This window comes from Zosterops lateralis (genome assembly GCF_965231275.1).
Source record: "Zosterops lateralis genome assembly, chromosome: 1".
Classification (NCBI taxonomy): domain Eukaryota; kingdom Metazoa; phylum Chordata; class Aves; order Passeriformes; family Zosteropidae; genus Zosterops; species Zosterops lateralis.
This window is the reverse complement of record NC_139762.1, coordinates 143,661,393-143,681,999: the sequence shown is the minus strand read 5'-3', so window position 1 is coordinate 143,681,999 and position 20,607 is coordinate 143,661,393. Positions and strand designations below refer to the sequence as shown.

Here is a 20,607-nt window from a genome sequence, read left to right as displayed (position 1 = left end):
TTTTAAAAACCATCTTTATAGACTTCACTCTGTGTGTAGTACTTAGAGGCCCTTTTTCACTCTCACAAGACCTTTATTTGACCTGATGTTTCTTAATTTTACCTGTTGGTCTATTAAATATTCCACATATTTTTAAGCTTCCATACAGCATGCTCAATTAATTAGCTATAAAACAGCCGCTTGCAGGGTATCAGCAATGAGTAGAAAACAAGCTTGAGTGACCTCTGGTAGCTAATTCTTCACTATAGGATGATATCTGAGGGCAAAATTGTGACCTGTGCCCTGGGAATTGTTTTACTTCCCAGATAAACTGACTGAGTTTTCCTCCAATTAAAGTGTATAGCAAATATCTTGTTTGTTCAGACATGAGTTCAGAATACATGTAAAAACTTTTTTCTTGTATTTTATATCATCCTGAATATTTGAATGTAAAGTAATGGGACAAGAGAATAAATTACTTATCTGTTTTTCAAAGGAATCTCCCATTCCTATCACGGTGAGTGTGTTATTCTGTAGGTAATTACTAAAAGGATTAAGAAGACAACAGGAAGTGTTTTTCCAACATCTTTATTAAAGGCAAGAGAATTCATATAGCTTAATCCAATTACTCAAAGTACCCAAACATTGTGTAATGAGCAAGGGAATGTGCCAAGGGATACAATTCTGGTCTCATTATTTCATTTTGGCTTGCTTTAGTTAGTTTCTGAGTAAATGTAAAGATTATAAAAAGGGTTCTTAATGCCAACACCAGATACAAAGGTTCAAGATACAGCTATCTCAAATAGTTCTAGCTAACTTAATACTAAATAAAACCCCTAAGTAATTTAAAATAGCACATCATCCACTGGTTAACCCAAAGTGGATAATATCTACCATATTTTAAAGTGAAAGGCTATACTTTCCTTTTTCTCTGAAAATTGATTAATTTTAATTAGATATTAATAAGAGAGGAAAGCATGTATCCCTGAAGAAAGCACTTCAAAAATCCTATTAATTTTCTATTTTATACAAAAGGCATCTTCCAGTTTCCCTAAGCGTAAGAGGCCAGACTTTGTGTCTTGAAAATGTAGAGGGTAATTTTAATAAGAGAATAACATAGACTTAACATTTACTACAATAATAAAACAAAATGTAATTTACCAAGAAAATGTTTAATTAGAAAGTGGTGGGTTGACCTTGGCTGGCTCCCAAGTGCCCACCAAACCACTCTATCACATCCTCCTCAGCAGGACAGGTGGAGAAAACACAGATTGTGGGTTCAGATAAGGACAGGAAGATCTCACTCAGCAATTACATTTACAGGCAGAACAGACTCAACTCAGGAAAAATAATTTAATTTCTTTACAATTGAAAAGATAAGTATGGTAAGAATTAAGAATAAATCTAAAATCATAATCCTGCCAACCCTCCCATCTTCCCAGACTCAACTTCACCTCAGAGTAATTTCTACCTCTCAAGGGTGATGAGGGGATGGAAAATGTGGTTTGTGGTCAATTCATGATGCATTGTGTCTATTACTCATGCTCTTCTCCTCCAGCACAGGATCTCACATGCAGAAGACAGTCCTTCACAAACTGCTCCAATGTTGGTCTGTCCTATGGGCTGCAGTTCTTCATGAATTCCTGCAGAGTGAGTCCCTTCCACAGGGTGCAGTCTTTCAGGAGCAAGCTGCTCCAGCATGGGTCCCCTTTTGGGTCACAAATCTTGCCGGAAAACTTGCTCCAGCTTGGGATCTCCATGGGCTGCAGCTGACTTTAGGGCACATCTCCCTGCTACAGTGTGAGGTCCTCCACGGGCTGCAGGGTCACCACAGTCCTGTGTCACCACAGTCCTTCTCACAGACTTCACAGGAATATCAGCATCACCACATCCCCCTCCTACTTCACTAACCCTGTGTCTGCGTAATAGTTTCTCTCACATATTTTCTTTCCCATTGCAGCTGCACAGCATTTTATCCCTTTTTAAAATATGTCTTCACAGAGGCACTACTTCTGTCAATGGTCAACTCAGCTTTGACCAGTGGCAGGTCCTTCTTGGAGATGGCAGCCACTGGGTCTGTCAGACATGGGGAACATCTTCTGACAGAGGTTCTGTCAGTTCTGTAGTGTTCCTGCTACCAAAACCTTGTCATGTGTACCAAATACATAAATCCAATGCATAGGAAAAATAAATCAAACATCTGTCAAAGCTCTGATCAGAATAAAAAAGTGTCAGACTTACACTTTCTCCACTCTGAAGCCCAAGATGCTTTTATTTCCACGAATTTCTGGTAATAAAGTAATTAATCTCCTCAGTAACTAGCCAGTTTAGAACACAAAAAGAACAACTTACCTATATGATAATTGCATATGGAGTTCCTAACCTTAAATACAGTGGAGGAGCAAATTATCAGCTGAATGAATTGTAGGGTTTGAGAATTGAAATAATGTCTAACTACAAAATATGTCAATCATTTCTTAACACTCAAATTCATGTTCAAATTCAGTAAAATCCAACTGAAATTCAGATATATTTGCTTTGCAGAATTTAAATAATAGGAGAAATAAGCAAATATAAATACATATATGTCTGTATGTGAATACATTTCTTGGATTTTTCCAAACTTTAAAACCTTTCATATCTCAGTAAAAGACAAAAATGAACCACAGTCCAATATCTTAACTAAAATCAAACAAAATATTTTCCTTCAAGATCTTATTCTGACTTTTCATATTTCTATCCTCAAATAGACCATCATACCTAGTGGGTGGTGTACCTTGACTCAGAGATCTAATTCCGAATGGAAAAGGAAGCAGTTTCAACTCTTGGCAAGTAGAAATGGAGTTACAGCTCCCATCCTCTGTCTTTTTACTTACTCCCTGTCCACTAGTTAGTTCATGATGCAAAGAGGTATTTCTCTACCATATTAGTTTATTTGAAACTAATATATATATACCAAATTATATATATATATACTTATATATATACCTAATGTATATACCAAATTTGATATACCAAATAGGTACAAGATTTGGCAAAATACCATCTCCTCTAAAAACCTGAAATAACAAGCATAATAATTTAAGACTATTGAGTCATCTGTGTTTATTTCTTATGTACAATTTTGCTTCACAAATGAGCAAAGTTCTCTCTGGAAATCTGCAGAGGTACCTTCAAACCCGAATCATTCGGTGATTAACAAACTAGTCGCAATTTTTTTTTCCTTCTGTGTTCAGGAATCAGCTGTAACTTCACAGCTGTTTTAGAGTACTGTAAATGAATACACTAAAGCAAAAAGTTTTGTTCTTTCAGGTTTGCTATTTCATTTTTTTTGCAACAATAATCTTCTTTTTAAATTACAATTTTTTTCTAAAAATTCTAAAGCTACCATTTTGCATTTTAAAAACTTGACCTTTATTATTGCCATTAGGAGAACAAAATTAGGTTTCATTAATAATTTTTCTGGCAAGGACCCTCAAACAGCAGTCGAAATAAAGTGATTGAATAGGTATTTATGGGTGTATAACACAAGACTAAACACTTCTCTTTAGAGCAAAGGATACAACCTTAGCAGCACTAATGTGGTGCAGCTCTTGTTAATGGATATGTCACTTTCCCCACATATTTTTTTGGTCCATTCCAATTTTAACAAAATAAGTGAAATTTTTCTGCAATTCATAAGGCCAGAATAAAGGTAATCTTAAATTGTGACACTGAATTAGACTATAAATCTTTTAAACTATAAATCATTAAGGAAAAAAAAGTTGTCTAGAAGAATAGGTTCTAAAGACATCCAACACAGCAGCATGTCTAATAACTGCTGCTGAAAAACAATAAATTGCGATTAAATGATAATGGAATAAAAGATGTTGTTGGGTTCTTTCAGATATTTACTAAAGATACTATTTTCAAATTGATGTACTGAAAAATTTCAGAAAAAATTGAAAAATCAAAAGCTAGAAACAACATTGAAACAGTGGTCATGGAGTCTTAGGAATATAAAATTTTGTCTCACATTTTCAGAATGAAATTATCCTATACCATCTCATAAAATATGATCAATGTTGATAAAGATCTAGGAAAAATTACTGATAAAAAAAATTTGATGTTCCAATGCAAAGAATGAGACTCAAAAATTGACTTTGATAACATAACTAATGTTCTAGCATTTCTACCTGTAAATATATGCAGAAAAGGTGCACAAGAGGCAGAAAAAACACCAAAGAAATAGCAAATATTGATCACTATCAGAAAAGAAGTCTTTTTGGAGGGCATGCCATATTTGAAATTCATAAATATTTATAAGTGCAGGATCACATGAGGGTAACCCCTTAAGTTTTGTTTCCTTTAAAATACAGTACCAAAAGCTCCAGGGAAACAGAAAATCTGAATTTACATGTTTTGATGTTGCATGTCTGTTTGCTACATACTTACCATACCAAACAGGCTGTTCATCCTGCTCAGACAGTGCTGTTGCAGTGGTTAACCTTATTTGCACCTTGTCTCATTGAGTAGTCCCTGTGATGTCTGTGAACCATTTCTGTAGCACATGAGAAGTCAGTTAAGCAGAAAGCTTCTGGAGTAACATACAGAGGTTTCACATCTGAGGAAAGAAGAGGGCACAGCTCTTTAACACCACCACCTTTCTTTTTCTTCTGATTCTGCTGCCTTGTCCTGACTTTTGTAGCACACAAAGCCTTGCAGATGGGAAAGGGATAACATTTCCCTAACCAAAATCAAGACATGCCTGTCTTGATAGACTTTTTTCAGCCATGTTATCTTCACATTTTCTAGAATGTTTTTCAGATATGCATCCACATACACATATATCTGCACATTCATCTCACATTCTTAAAGCAGTTGCAGTTCAGGCAATTTTTCTACTATGACTTAACATTAGGAACACTGATTTCTTCTTGGAAAAATAAAGTGCCTCTAGTAGCAGTAAGTCTGCATTAGTTTTATCTATCTGTAAATGTATTATGGGCTCTCAGGATAAATACTGGCCTCAGTCATCATACAAATCACTTTTAAGTGATTTTAAGTGGACAGTTTTATTAAGAGAAAGAAGTAAAAAATTGTATTAAATTAAAAATATTTTATAAATAAAATATTATTATTCTTAAACATTCATCATACATTGAATGAAAAGAAATAAATTGAAAAATGATACATCATTATCTTGTAAATTTCTCTATGCCCAGGTATGAGAAATGTATGTCTTACTTCCAGACTTGTGTTTGTCCAAAAGGTTGGACTAGGACAGGAGTCTTGGTTACATTTCAAGGGAAGAGGCAGCCTGGTCTAGTGGAAGGTTCCTTGACTATGACAGTTGACACCGGATTATCATTAAAGTCCCTTCCAATCCAAACCATTCTAAGATTCTATGAAGATGTATAAATACTTTCAACTAATTCAAAGTGAAATAATATAGCTTTTAGGGCAGGTCATAATTGAAATTTACAGATTTGTATCCAGCTATTTTCCCTAAATCTTTTCCAATCGAGTAATAAAGATTCTCCCTTATGCATTCTCTCCTAATTTTTCTCTTAAAGCATTGGAATCCTGTGCACCGCTTGTTTAGTTTGCAACCAAGAATGTTAGAATATATCATAAAGCCAGAAAACATCTGGTTCTGTAATGATTTCTATATCTTCACAGTTTTTCAGCAGTGTTTCCATTGAAAGCCATATGTTTGAGAAGACAAATTTGCCAGCAGTAACAAAAGCTGCAAAGGAGTGGATTATATATGATTTTTGAAGAAGATATTTCAACTTCCCTTTGCAAATGTTCTAGGGTTTTGAGGAGAAGTTTTCATGTCAGAAATCACTGAAGAAGCTAAGATGAAAGGCAGTCTTTAGCTATTATAGACCTGTTCTTTAAAGCCAACAGAAAAACTAATTTTTCAATATTTTTTCTTTTATTTTGGATTGTATGATGATATGTTTGTCTGTGCTTAACCTGTAAAATACAATAAATACTGAACCACAAAAAGCTTACAGGTGATCTGAATGTCAGTGCTCTCTGTAAAAAGCTGAAGAAAAAAAATCACAATACTGAGTGATTAGGAGAATAAACAGAAAAGCAACAAACAAAAAAAGTAACATTTTTCACAAAATGAAACTTCTATACCTACAGAAAAGGGCTCGATTTAGAATATTGACATTCAGAAAAGAAATACTGGAAACATAACACTTAGTTTTCAAAAATGCCAGTTTAATACACAGAAATGTTAAATGTGACCTAAAAAATGAAAAACTATCCTACTGTCTTTAGAATTAAAGAATATACAGAAAAGGACAGAAAATACACAATATTTTTCATGTGAATACGGGTTAGTAGGGGTAGTAATCCCATCCCTACACCCCCAGCAGGTGCTTCCAAATAGGGAAAGAGGTTCAGTTTACCTCAGACATATTAGGAATTTTTCCTAGAGTCTTCCATATCTTTCTGACAAGGATGGGCTCAAGGCCAAGAAACACCTATTGGATCTTGTCACTGTTCTTCAAATCCTGTATCCCTCTCTATTCACTATTAGCCAGGTTATCCCTCCTAAAACATTTAGTATTTAAGAAAGAGCACAAAAAGAAAGTAAAGGCTTTTCGAGATGTCTTAGCAAGGTGTCTGAGGTTTTCTCTGCCACCTGTGCACAGTTTATTTGTTTTCTACAGTGTGTTGCCTCTGATGTGAGGCTGGCGACCTGGTAAATCGGAGGCCACGGCGAACTTACAAACTGGCCAGACAAACCACGCGTGACACCAATATGATGAACGGTGGAATGCGATTTATTTCCCACGGGCACCTGCTTAAGTAACCTCGGTGCGCCCACGTGACTCTCGGAAAGGGATAGACAGCAGGGTTATGGGGCAGCAGCATGGAAAGGAGGAGGACCCTATTCTCCTTGTACATCACGTGATCTTCCGTGCGATTTTGCTAACTACATTTCCCCCCCTCTATGACTAATAAAACATTCAACTTATACAAACTGCATAAACATAACAACAACAAAGAACTGAAACAACTTGTTAGTAGAATGTGCGAGCAAGTTAAACTTGTAGCCAATAAATGCTGACGTTGCTGTCTTTTCAAGCTAGCTGTCTTTGCTCTAAAAGCATAATGTCAATTCTGCTTAAGCGAGCTTTAAGAAATTGGGTTATTTTGTTAAGCAAACAAGGGCCGAACACGAGGGCAAGCAATATGGTAACCACTGGTCTGATCAAGGTGGAGACAACGGGGGCAATCCAAGGATGTTGGCTGAACAGTGAATCGAACCAGTTTTGCTGCTGGAACTCTTGGCCACGGCGTATAAGTCTTTCTTTAAGTTCTGCCATGGATTGCCTGATCGGACCTGAATGGTTAACATATGTGCAGCATTCCTCGTTCAATGCAGCGCAAAGTCCTCCCTGTTGCATCAGCAACAGGTCCAAACCTCGTCGGTTCTGCAGCACCATCTCCGACAAGGAGAACAGAGATTCTTCCAGTTTTAAAATGTTTTTGTGAATCTCAAGAAGATCCTCATCAATTGCTCGCTGGAGCTGCAACAAATTCTGTTTCTGTGTGACCAGCGAAGAGATGCCTGTAGCTGCTCCTGTTCCACCTAGAGTTAGAAGTACTGCCAAACTGACAGCTGTTACCAGTTCTCTCTTTTCGCGATAGCGTGCTTCGAAGTGGAGCATTACCTCGTCATCTGTGTGGTACAGGATCCTAGGGATGACAGCGACTTGAACACAGAAATCGTTAGTTGCATCAAACTGCCTGATGGAGACACATGGGGTGATACCTGTGGTATATGACAAGCCCACACACTCCCTGGTGCTGGAATGGCCCCTGACTGTTGGTCTAGGGTGATCGAGGTGTTACAGTGCTGTTTGTTTTGAGTGGCTAGGGATCTGCTGCCAATGCACAGTCCGTACCTTGAGATCATTCCCAGAGTAATTCCCTTGCGGGAAGTGTCCCACTTACATTGTTTGGGATTGGCTCTTTTAGAATATTCAAACATTGTGCTGACACCTATTCCTTCGTAAAAGGGTGGTTTGGCGTCATAGCACAACCAGCATGACTTGGTCAGGTTAGGTTGTGAGTATTTTAGTGACGCAAACGCAGCGTATAGCATTCGATCAAACAGACCCTGCAAGGCTACTTCGGGTCTGGGACTGGCTGGTACTGAATCGGGCTCTGCCATTGCAACGAGCGTTTTCTCTTTTTGTGAGGTTATCAGCTCGTTGGGCCCTACTGCAATGTATCGTGTGTGTGGATGAGTTCTGATGATCTGTATAACTGTGCCACGGTCAGGGGCCAGGCGTATTGAGTCGTCTTCACGCCTGTACACTGACCACAATCTGCCTATCGCCCATGTTGGGTCTTGGGGTCGCAGTACTGTGACTGTGAGGTGAGAGCAATTTCCTGGGGGTTTACCTTGGTATGTACTTTTTGATATACAGCCATGTGGCCAATTCGTTACTTTTAGGAACTCATCCTCCTTTGGAGGTTTCCACCGGTTACCTGTTACTATGGTTTCACAACCCCAATACCTACAAAACCAGTAACCTGATTTAGTGCAATAACTCTTTCCGGGGTTGTGGCTTGGACACCAGTATGTCCCTTCTTCAATAACTCTTGCCTTACCGGATCGGTCTCTCGTAAAGATGTTTGTCAGACGCACCGTCCACGCGGGTGAGTTGGTTTCGGACTGACCTATCACATCGCTGGTGATAAAGTTCCTAAAGGTCCAAATGCTTGGCTGGTAGGGATGATTACCTGCGCCTAGGTGAACTGATGGCAGCGCAAAACTGATACACAAGAACAAAGCCGGAAGTTTGACTGGCAACCTGTAGTGGACAACCTGTGGAAAGACACTCGAAGGCAAATTGTTATCTAGTCTTTTCACTGGAAATATTCGTGCTGCAGCCTCTGGCAGGTCTGCAAGTGCTGTTTGTATCTTTCCCCAGTCTGTCAGGCGCATGGACTTAGTCTTTTTTCTATGTGCATGCCTCATGGGCAAGCCTGTGTGCTTAAAGAAAATTGCTGGTGTGTCCTCTGTGTCTGTACTAGAATCTGAATCATCACTAGACTCCCCACTGGTGTGACACTGTCCCTTGTATTCAATTCCCTGTCCCTTGTATTCACTTTCTTGTCCCTTGTATTCACTTGCCTGTTCCTTGCACTCACGTCCTCGTTCTCTGCACTCACGTCCCTGTTCCCTGCATTCACATCCTCGTTCCCTGCATTCACATCCTCGTTCCCTGCATTCACGTCCCTGTTCCCTGCATTCACATCCTTTGCACCACCCCTCTCGGACCGGCTTTGAGACCTGCTCGACCTCCTCCTCCTCCGAGTGAGAGGAAGTGGACTGGTCAGACACTTCCTGTCTCCTGTGCTTTTTGCTCTGACTCCGCCCTCTGGGTTTCTGGTGGACAGGTGTGCCACTCCTGCTCTGCCTCCTTTCCAGGGGCATCTCTGCCTTAAAAGGAATGGCTGGGGAACCCGTTCTCCAATTGGGCTCCGACTTCTCCTCCCCTCCGAGGACCGCACCTCCCCCTTTTTGGTCCCAACCGCGCGTGTCTGTGGCGCGAAATTTCACGGAGCTCCGCCCTTCTTCTTCAGCCTCGACACCATGTTGTGGTGCATATGGAGGTGGCCTTGAGTCTATTTGCCTTAAATCTGCACTCACAACACTTTCCCTTGGGCTCGGGGGGTTCTCCGATGGGTTAAACCCGACCGCAGAAAGGGACTTTAGGACCGGGGATGAGGATCGCGATTGCATGTTAGTTTCAAGCACCCGCTCGCTCTCCGTGCCAGGATTCCCGAGCACGGACCGTGAAAGGTTATCAGTTTCAAGGCCTTGTTCTTTCTCAGCCCGATCATTTTCAAACACAGTCTGTGTGGCTGCTCCGATGCCCAGCCTGGGAGTTAACCTCAGGCATTTTTGAGCCGCAGCCCACGTCTCTTGCTCCTCCAGCGCTCTCTGCAGCGCTTTCATCACTTTGCCCCAGCTTTTAAGATTTTTGCTGGTGGCAGAGACTATAACGTCTCTCACTAGCACATTAGTACACCTCACCCAGCATTCTGAATACAGAATATTAATTCCCCACTGTACATAAATCTCTGAAATTACCTTGCTCAGCATCTTCATGCCGGTGGTACTGAGGAGCGTCCTCCTCCACCAGGGTCGGTCGTAGAGCCCTGGTCGCCTCCCGTTATCAGCGTGTCACCCATTGCCCGGAGCACACACACCCCGCGTGTTGGGGGGGGCGCGTTCCCAGGTTTCGGCACCACTTGTTGCCTCTGGTGTGAGGCTGGCGACCTGGTAAATCGGAGGCCACGGCGAACTTACAAACTGGCCGGACAAACCACGCGTGACACCAATATGATGAATGGTGGAATGCGATTTATTTCCCACGGGCACCTGCTTAAGTGACCTCGGTGCGCCCACATGACTCTCAGAAGGGGATAGACAGCAAGGTTACAGGGCAGCAGCATGGAAAGGAGGAGGACCCTATTCTCCTCGTACATCACGTGATCTTCCGTGCAATTTTGCTAACTACAACAGTGTTTTGTTACCTTGTTATTTTTACTTTATTAAACCCTTTGATTTACAAAACATCTTCAAGGAGCAGTCTCACTAATTATAATAGCCACTTTTCCGCAAGGCTGGACCCTCAGAGTGTGGAGTTAAACCCACATGTAGGTTAAGACTTTTTACTTTGGCAAACATAAGAAACAGAAGATATAACATAGGTCTGTAAATTCAAGAAAAAATAGGCAGTGATGACCCATTTTTTCATAATTCAAGGATTATCAGGCAGCCAGTGAAATCAGGAAGAACACTGGCACAAAAGGAAGCATTTTCCACAAAACATCTAATTAATTATAGAATTCATTTGACATAAAACATTCTGGAGGGCAAAAGTGTAAGTGTGTCCAAAATAATCAAAATTTTAAATGAAAAAGCTTTCTCTCTTGCTATTTAACAGGATGGTCTAAGTCCTGACATTGCTGAGACCTTTAAGAAAATTATGAGAATTTTCATATTTACATATTTTGCTACTGCATTTTTTTCACAATGTCTGCAAATAACTTTCAGGCAGAAGGCCTGAATGATCTTTGGCTTGACCCATGAATCAACTCAATGCTATTCAATTCTTATTTTCTTTTTTGTGCTTTTTTGTCAAAGATATATGATGAAAATTTCTTAACTCTGTTAGAAGCTGCACTGCAGTGTCTCCGGTTGCCTAGCAAAATTTAAGATGAGTTAACAATAATTTGAGTCTACTTTTCTTTTTTTTTTTTAACATTAGACATCTTATCTTAATACCATATTTTTAATAATAAATAAAAGAAAAATTATTTCCACAGAATTTCAATAAGATGAATGAAATTTAATAAAGAATGTTTGTTATATTTTTAATCTCAGTAAAAGCTGTATAAAAATACCTTCATTTATAGCTACATCCATACATGTGGACTAACACTGAAAATAACTCTTTTTTAAGTTCAAAATATTAGGGACTTCTTTTGGTTAAAACAGATATTTGTTATTTGCTTACCCAAAAAGTAAGATTAATGATAAAATTCACTTTATTTCTCAAATTAATTGAATTTGAGACTTTCATTAAAAAATACAAAAGATAACCAAAGTTCTTAGTGTTCTGCTTCACTCCTTAACAATATTTTCTTGTCACAAACAATTATGGGTCTCACTCTTCATGCTGAACTGCAGGACAAAATGCTGATGAGTTGTTATACTTTAGACTCATCCAGTGTGACCACAATAGCTACCAGAAAGGACCATATTTAGTAAGATATTGAGCTTTCCTGAATAAGATACTGTGTTTTCCATGCACAGTAGGTAAATTGCAAATTGTCTTTGGCTTCCAATTCTAGATAAACAAATGTAAGAAAAGAGAACAAGAAACACAGGAGCGGAAAGAAACTTTTTGGTGTCATTTCATTTCTATATTTACCCCAATGCCTTGTCTTCTGCATGCAGTACCTGAATATCTCAGAAGTCATATAATTGAGAGCAAAATGTAATGGAAAGTCCAGGATAGTAATGGAAAATCCAGGATAAGTCACTTTATCTTCTATATGGAGCCAACATGTATTTGCACTGCAGTTACTGCCTGTGTGAAGAATTTTTTAAAGAGTTGCTGAGATCTTGAGTATGCAAAATGAGCTTTTCACTTCACAAAAGTCAATATTTCAATTAAAATGCAAGAGGACTTTCAAAGAAATCCATTGTGACCAATTAATTACCTTTAGTTAAAACTTAAAGAAGCCTACTACCTTTCTCTTGCTAGTACAGAGAGTGATGAGACATCACTGAGTAAATGGGTGAGTGTCAGATAAGAATGACATAGATGTTAAATGAATTCACAGCAAGAAAGAAACCTTTCCAGGGATACAAAAACTCTACTGATGCAATGAATTAATTTGAAGTTATACTTTTTACACTACTGTATTAGCAATCTAAAATTATATAAGAGAAAACAAATATCAAAAATGAAGCAAAACAAAACAAAAGTTAACTTTCTGGTGAGTAAACTTTCTAAGGAACACTTTGAAAAAAGGAAACAGGAACAGCTGACCTAAAATATGATGAGAAAAAAAAATTGCAAATTGATCTTCATCACATGAGTATAAATGACAAATATCTATAAATGAATTGCATAAAAACTTATAAATACATGTAAAACTTTTCACTATAATGGTTTTGTTGCAGTTATATGTTCAGAAAGGCATTATAGATTGCTAATATACATATGAGAACACACTATTCTCTTGGTACTGACCATAGTAAGTATAACAGCACTTCAGTAACCATAAAAACAATCAGAGTGGCATTTCAGGGAGATTTGCTATGCCATGTTAAAAAATGAAACAGAAATTACCATTCACATATATGCCAGATGGCAGCAATATTCGACTTTCACATCCTCTGGAGCAGAAATCACATGACGATGTCATTGTTTGTCCGGAAAACATGTAAATGAATCAAAGAAAAAATGTGTCATGGCACCCTGAAACTCTGTAGATGTTGTTATTTAGGAGTTAAAAATTACGTAGCCATACAAAAAGATTGAGAACTTATACTTCCAGTAAATGATTTAAAATAATGGTGAAAAATGAGAAACTATCCCTTCATAATCCATCATTGACGAGGTAGCAGAACTGGGCTTTTTAGCATTAAAGTCAGGCAGTGAGGGGCATGAGGGTGAAGGCGAGGCAGTAGAAATGGACCTAGAGATTATTTTCTGTAGTCTGGAGACTCGACAGCATTGAGAAAAATTTCTTGCGTATAACAGATTGAGCCTCCTGGTTAATGGTAGATATATTTGTCTCTATGAGCAGAAAATAATAAGGTCAAATGTATAAGTACTTTTTAAAAAAACATGCGGGTATCTTCAGTTTTTAGGAATTTTAGATTGAACCAATAAGCCAATAAATTTATCTCCCATTGAAAGCTAAATCCAGCAGTCCTTTCTTTGGAAAATCTTGTCCAGGAGACTTGACACAGAACTCAGATGATTCTCTTATGCTACAGTTCAGTCACTGACATGTAAAAGAATGATAAATTCATACTATAATTTCTTTATATTCTTAGCAAAACAGTCATGGACAATCTACAGTAAGACTCTGGATTTGGATTTGGATCTGTAGTTAAACTTTCCTGAAACCCTGCTTAAATGTTTTATGATCTTTTACATAATGATGTGGTCAGCCATGCTTTGGTGGCGAAACCACAGCAACTTGGCAGTGAGGCTTGTAAATTAATTTGGTTTGTATATCCATTTATTTATTTGCTTCTGTCCTCAGGACTGCTCTACCAGTAAAATTATTTTAATAATCTGGAGGAAGTAATTTATTCCTAATAGCAGCTGTAAAGTATCTCAATAAATATTGCCAAGAATAAGAAAGTCTGAGTCATTACTCAGAATAACTTTGTGTGACCTATGGTTGCAACTTTTAATTAAACTCTCTCCATATTAACAACATTATCTTGCACCATATTTCTGCCCATATTTTATTTTAATGACTTGTATGAATCATGTTATGCAAATTTATTAGATATGAAACGTGTAAAGACCAATGAAATGTTCTAACCAAAATTGTTTTTCTCAGCTGACTGTCTCCTTGCATTATGGTGATGCCAAAGTCTTCTGTTTTCCAGGCTGAAAAAACTCTCTCAGTCTTACACTTTTGGAGTACTTTGCTACATTTGCAATGGCAAAAAAATAAAATGGAATTGCAGAAAAAAATTTGAGAGCTTCAACTATTCAGTGGAAACAACTGAGGCGAAAGAAATGGCCCAGGAAATGTAAAAAATGGGATTTCAGATTACCTGAAGTTCATGTACTGCCTGTAACTAAATCTGTAGTTTGTCCCATTCCAGACCAATATATATCACTTGGAGCTTGTCTTGCAATCATTTCCAGACTGCTTTAAGCTTCATGGAGCAGCCTGATGAGAGAAAAGAAATTTGATCTTGTGAAAGATTTCCAAGAAATTTAACACAAATGAGGAGAGTAGACAGAGCACAAGCATTAACTTACTGAGATGCTGGAGGTAAAATTTAACTTCCATCCCTTCCACAAGTTCCAGAATGGGAGGTAGGGTCAAGCAGGTTTCTGTCACACAGTGACACACAGGACACACAGTGATATGTAATCATAGAGTGGTATGTAATCACAGAGTATTCCTGATAATCTTGATCTGCACAATACCATCACCTACATATAAATTAAGATTATAATGTGAAAATTACTATGTTGGGAATTACTTCAGGATCAAATCAACTGATACAGGTTCAAATAAGGAATTTACATTTCAAGAGGCCTGAAAATAGTTTTATGCATATCAAGTAGGATCAAGAAATAAAATAAATTTTAAAAAGTGCATGAGAACTGAGTTTGTGATGTGCCATAAAAACTTTCCCTGTAATATGTACACTGAATCTCTTCTGGAAAACTACAGAGAGATTTGGAAAATGGTGGCCTAAGTGTACATAGTGGTAAAGAAAAAAAGGCAAAATACTATGTTGTCTCTCCTTGCAGAGGTGAAAAGCTTTCATTAATAGTGTTTTTAATAATAACTTCTGTTCCTTGGCACAGCAAAACATGTCTCATGCCTTTGATGGTAGTCCTTTGTGTATCACTCTGCCAATAATTTCTTACCATGGGATCTTACAGAAGAAACTAAAAATAGCTTCCTTTTAACTAACTTTTCCAAGGTTACCAAGCAACACTTTCATAGTGAGAATTAAAAGTAAGGAAAAAAAGTAATTCAAAATATTTTTAATACATAACTTGAATGGATAAGGTTGATCTTTTTGCCTAGTCAAGTGCACTGTTGTAAGTAATTCAATGTTGTCATCAGTCATTTTGAAGCTTCATATTTTCATACACTATCATTTGCAAAAGTGAATAGTTTTTCTATATAATTGTGACTTTTTTTCCTAAAAGCTTCTTTTAAAAATGTTGAATATGATCATGGTTTCTGAAGTATATACTCCTGAGAGCTGCATTAAAAGAGAAAGCTTTAAATATGATACTATAAAACACAAATGTATCCAAATCAGAAAATTATTCTCATACTTAAAACTCTTTTAAAATAAAGCTTTTTTTAAAAACAAAAACATATCATATGCAAAAACCTGTGAGCTCAAAATAATCAGTGGAATATTCTTGAATGATTAGTGATTATTTCCCTCAAATTATCCCTGAAATTATCATGAGATAGTCACAGAAGCTGCGCAAGGAAGCACATCAATATTAAGAAAGTAATATCTTAGGAAGTCAGATTTCCAGTTTAAAAAAAAAAAAAAAAATACATAAGAATGCATAACTGAAGGGTGATTTGCCCTAGGGAACAAAATTTAGAAGAAAGTATCCTCATCACAGAAACTTTATTCTTTCAGTCCCCAGACAGGCACATCTTTCTCTCAGAGATGTTCTCTGTACTTATAACCCAGGGAAGGTAACAGCCATCTTTAACCTACTTACAAGACAATGAGCTTTCAATTTCCCAAAAGCACATTCCAGAGTCATTTAAAACAATCCTCCAGCCAAAATGAAAGAGGAGGTGTGGGGGAGCATTGAAACCACAAACACCCATGAGAGGTGACCTGAGGAACCAGGTCCAATTAGTGAAAACAGGCACAGGTCCCTGAAGAGCTGAGCCTTCGCACCCCAGGTGCCCTCACACTGCTGGATGAACATGACAACCACCTGTAAGTACTGCACAACCTTCTTCAGGTAAGCTCAGACCTGTGTCACTTGGACACCAAAAGCTGATAAACTTCAACCTGTTGTGCACTGCACTTAACAACCAGCAAACACATCCCAACTTAGTTTTGAATTTACTGAGAGAAAAAAACCCACAGCACTCCAGTTAAATTTATCCTTTTGCATGTGAAGAACTTACTAGCAAGTAACTTACACATGGAGTGTTGAGGTTACCCCTCTCCAGAGGGGATCTGGGCTCAGAAGTGACCATGGCACCACAGGAACTGTCGTGCTCCCGTTGCAATTATTAAGGGCTCTGACACTGATTTTACATGACATGAGAAATGTGCTCTCAATAGAGAGTTATGGTGTCTACAGTTTAACGAAAAATATCTAGATAAACTGCAGCTGAAGATACCTGTGTTTTCCAGATAAATTCAGACAGCAATTGCCTTTTTTTCAAGGCATCAGGTTTTACACTGAAATACTTGGTGCTTACACCAGAGCAAGTAGCAGTTTTATGAGTATTCAAATATTTTTTTTTAATATTTTATCATCGACCCAATATAGCAAATCTAAGGAATTCAAAATGCAGGTCTCCATTAAACCAGAATTTGAATCAGTCCTCATGGTGGATATTCAGCAGTTTGCTTACCTCCATATTATAACCACATCTTCAGAAAACACACTCAGCTAATGAAGATAACTATATGAACTACATCTTTTCCAATGAAATGGTAGTTCCTATTTAATTTCAGTAGATGTACAAAGAATCACCTCTCTGTAGCAAGGTTTGGCTGTCAAAAATAAAAGAAAGAAAATCAGCTTTTGTCATAAATAAAGATTATAAAAAGATTTCAGATTGCTCTAAATAAAATCAGTCTTGCATGAGTGTGTCTAAAGGTGTTTGAATAATCACATTTTTCATTTGTTTGCTGTACCTAGAGTGAAGTGATAATTAGCTAGGAAATATACAGAAATAGAACTAATCCAGAAAAAGCTTCCATATTAAAGGGACACCTTTATCGGGCTTTATCAGTATCACTCACTGTGGTCAAGCTTTGAGCTACAAAATGCCAAATTTTATAATACATAAGTAACCTTGAACAAACTGTCTTGTCTGGCTAGTCTTTTCACCCTGAAAACATGCTGCTGCAGCTGGAAAAAGCATCTGTCCCAAATACATACATTACTATAGGTCAGACAGTATTATCTCAAAAATATGTTAACTTAGTTAAAAAAAAAATCATCAAGATTTCAATGGTGACAACAAAATCACTTCCTCACCTGACAACAAATAAAAGCATTAAGAGAAAAATAGTTAATTAAAAATACCTATAAAGTGACACTTTCATGATCTATAAAAACATAACTAGTTGTTAAGAAGTGCAACAAAGATGATTGTAGTGGAGTGGTATATATTCTTCCCCCAAACTTTGTAATGAATGCCTAATTATTGCAGTGAGAGATAGACTGAAAATACCTATAAACAGATGACTCTCTCTGGATGTCTTCTGTCATTAATTTGGATTCTGTCACAGAACTGAAATTTATTGTTATTATTTAACCCATTTGAGGGCACCTTAATTAACAAAATCCTGCTTAAGATGAGAATTTTCTATAGCTGTCACAATGAACATATTCAGATGTGTAGACACAGACATACATGCACACATATATAAAATTGGAGTAAATAATTAAAGCTGAGTTTAATCAGACATGAAAAAAAAAATCCCTCTGAAGAGCTTAAACCTTTTGGGACTAAGTTTCGCTTTGGTGTAGAAAGGTATCACTGTCAGAATAAAGTTGATTTTGATATAGATTGTGTTGAAGGTTTTCTAGCATGTTTAACCTCAATTATAGTTTATCTTAGAATGGCTAATTTTTTTTCCAATCAAAGCCATTAGCTCATGATTCGCAGGGGAACACAGTCTTATTGCTTTAGAAAGTTAACCTCCATGGTAATAAACCATAATGTTTCCCAGGACTTCTACAAAATCTGTTGTAATAAAAAAATGATTGCTTTTAAAAGCATTTTTATATCACTGTGATGGTTTACATTACATTTTAATAATTGCCTCCCTGAATAAGAAACTGTGTCCATTCAGAAACATTGCTTCTTGGTTTGCTTGACTCTCTTTGTTGGCAGCTAATCAATCGGCTACATTAGAAACTGCTATTTTCTAGTTGGTTGGAGGAAAACTTTCTCTCCCTCTTTTTTTCTTTTCTTTTCTTGATATTAACCCAAAGAACTTCCAATAAGATTCCATAAGTTTTCTTACTCTTTTTTTATATATGCCATCTTTATAATATAGTTTTGTCTAGATACAGATGATCCATTTATGCAAAACGATCACAAATTTATTATTCACATTAAAATGGTCTGATTGTGTGATGACATTTCTTGTTTTTGTTCTGAAACAAAGAATAATTCATGTGTTCACTATTTCCTTATTTTGTGTGTTGGGAGATCTTGTCAGTTCTTTTGTGCCGTTTGGTAGATTCCTTTCCCTCTTTTATCCTTAATTTAAAGCTTACTTAACAGCATGTAGGTTTTGCAAGCTTGAGGTCAATGACCCCTTTTAATTGCAGTGAAAGTATTCATGTTTTCATACAGTGCTCCAGAAGCTGGGTCTCAAGGTTGCCATTGATTCTCTTACACTTGGCAATAGTAATAAGGCCTACACTTTTCCCAAGCTAATTTCCATTTCAGGTATTATTATTAACATTATTATTTATAGATTTTAAAATCACAGTATTTGATTACTTTAGAATGCTTGAGTTTTCATTTGATGTTGATGGATTATCTTCAAAAATCATTATATGTAAATATTACTAAAGCCCCTACAGCTATGTTTTCTGGTTTTATTATAAAACTGAAAATGTATGGTTGTGTGTTTAAGAGATAAAGTACAGTGGACCAGGAATTCCTAAACCCATTAGGAAAATAAGGAATAAAATATTCTGTCTAGAATTGTTAAAATCTAGAATCTGTGAAGTTTTTATATTTCTCGGTTCAATTGAAATAGTGGAACTAGTTTGGTCTTTCTTTAAAGATTCTTTCATGAAAGGATGCATGACAACGACAATTAGATTGAAATAATTAAAAAGTTCTTGACCCAAACCAACTCTGTGAATGTGAAACACAAGAATTGTAGCAGACAGCGGTATAACCATGGAGAAAATAATTTAAGCACACTTTGTAGTGCGTCTTGTATGAGAGTTCTCCTCAAGTGACCGTAACAGCTCGCTATTTCAGAAGTATCACTCTACAAAAAGCTGAAATCAGGAAGTCATGTAAGAGTTACAAAACAAAAACAATACTCAATTGTTCTCAAAGTTTGCCAGAAAAAGCCCAGAAAAATAAAGATTGAGATGAAAACAAACAAACAAAATCCCAAACCTTCTAATGAATAGAACACTTCCAGCAGTCTAAATTCTTATTTTCATGACTGTGCAAAGGAAAACACGAGGAACAAAAACTGCAAGAATTGTGCTAAACTTCCATCTTCAATCAGTGACTATAAAACATAAACAACTTAAACATAATGTAATACTACCTAATTACAGGTCAGAATGAAGGTCATTTCATTTCCTAATTGCAAACAACAGTTTTATGATGACAGTTGCATCTGTAGTCATAAATCAGAATGACCAAGCAGAGGACTGAGAAGGTTCTCTAGAGGATGCAGGGCTTTTGTACTTGCAGGTAGAAGGATGTCCCCAGTGACTCAAGGCTGGACATCCAGCCACAGGAAATGAAAAATCACTTGTCAAGATTAAGTCAAAACAGAGCTACAAAACCTAACACAGTGACAAATTCACACCACAAAATGGTAGTGGCAATGACAGCAGGATTTGCTCCTGCCTGTATTGGGGAAAAAAAAAGAAAAAAAAGGAAAAAAAATAAAAGAAAATAAAAGAGAATATAAAAGATGAGACAAAAAGATAGGGGAGGGGAGGGGAGGGGAGGGGAGGGGAGGGGAGGGGAAAGGAGGGGAGGGGAGGGGAGGGGAGGGGAGGAAAGGGACTGCATTTACTAGGGAACAAAGGCTTAGATTAATTTAATTATAATAATTTAATTAGACAGGGACAGTTTACTTCTTGACCATATACAGTTTAAAGAAGCCTTAATTTTAATCAAAATTTTAATCACAAAGAAAAATATGTATATACAAGAGCTCAAATATAAAAAGTGTGGAGGTGTGTGGACGATTCCCAATGATCCCCTTTTTGTTATTTGTACTGTTTTATGATGTTAATGTTATTATAATTGTTGAATGGTTTCTTCCTGTTTCCCCCTCTCTTCCCCTTCCTTGGTTTCTCCCTAAGTTGTTTACTTGAAGTTCGTTTTATGTCAATCATTTAGTTATATAACTCCTGGTTCTGTCCATCACCTGCAGGC

General features: G+C 37.1%; 1 protein-coding gene and 1 long non-coding RNA gene across 2 annotated transcripts in view; both read right to left on the bottom strand.

Annotated features, from left to right (window-relative positions):
- The window catches only part of LOC310915537, a 373,604-nt gene extending 363,258 nt beyond the window's left edge, over nucleotides 1-10,346 (bottom strand). Inside the window, exon 1 of the long non-coding RNA XR_014591177.1 lies at nucleotides 10,094-10,346. This is a non-coding gene — a long non-coding RNA (uncharacterized lncRNA). The remainder of the gene's footprint in view (nucleotides 1-10,093) is intronic.
- LOC310915629 (uncharacterized protein) lies at nucleotides 6,975-9,958 on the bottom strand (the record flags this gene model as incomplete). The annotated part of the gene is made up of 2 exons (XM_083872677.1): nucleotides 6,975-7,699; nucleotides 8,605-9,958. The coding sequence occupies 2 exons, from the start codon at nucleotides 9,956-9,958 to the stop codon at nucleotides 7,065-7,067; spliced, it is 1,989 nt and encodes a 662-aa protein (XP_083728803.1). The 3' UTR covers nucleotides 6,975-7,064.
- Nucleotides 10,347-20,607: the final 10,261 nt, after the last annotated feature.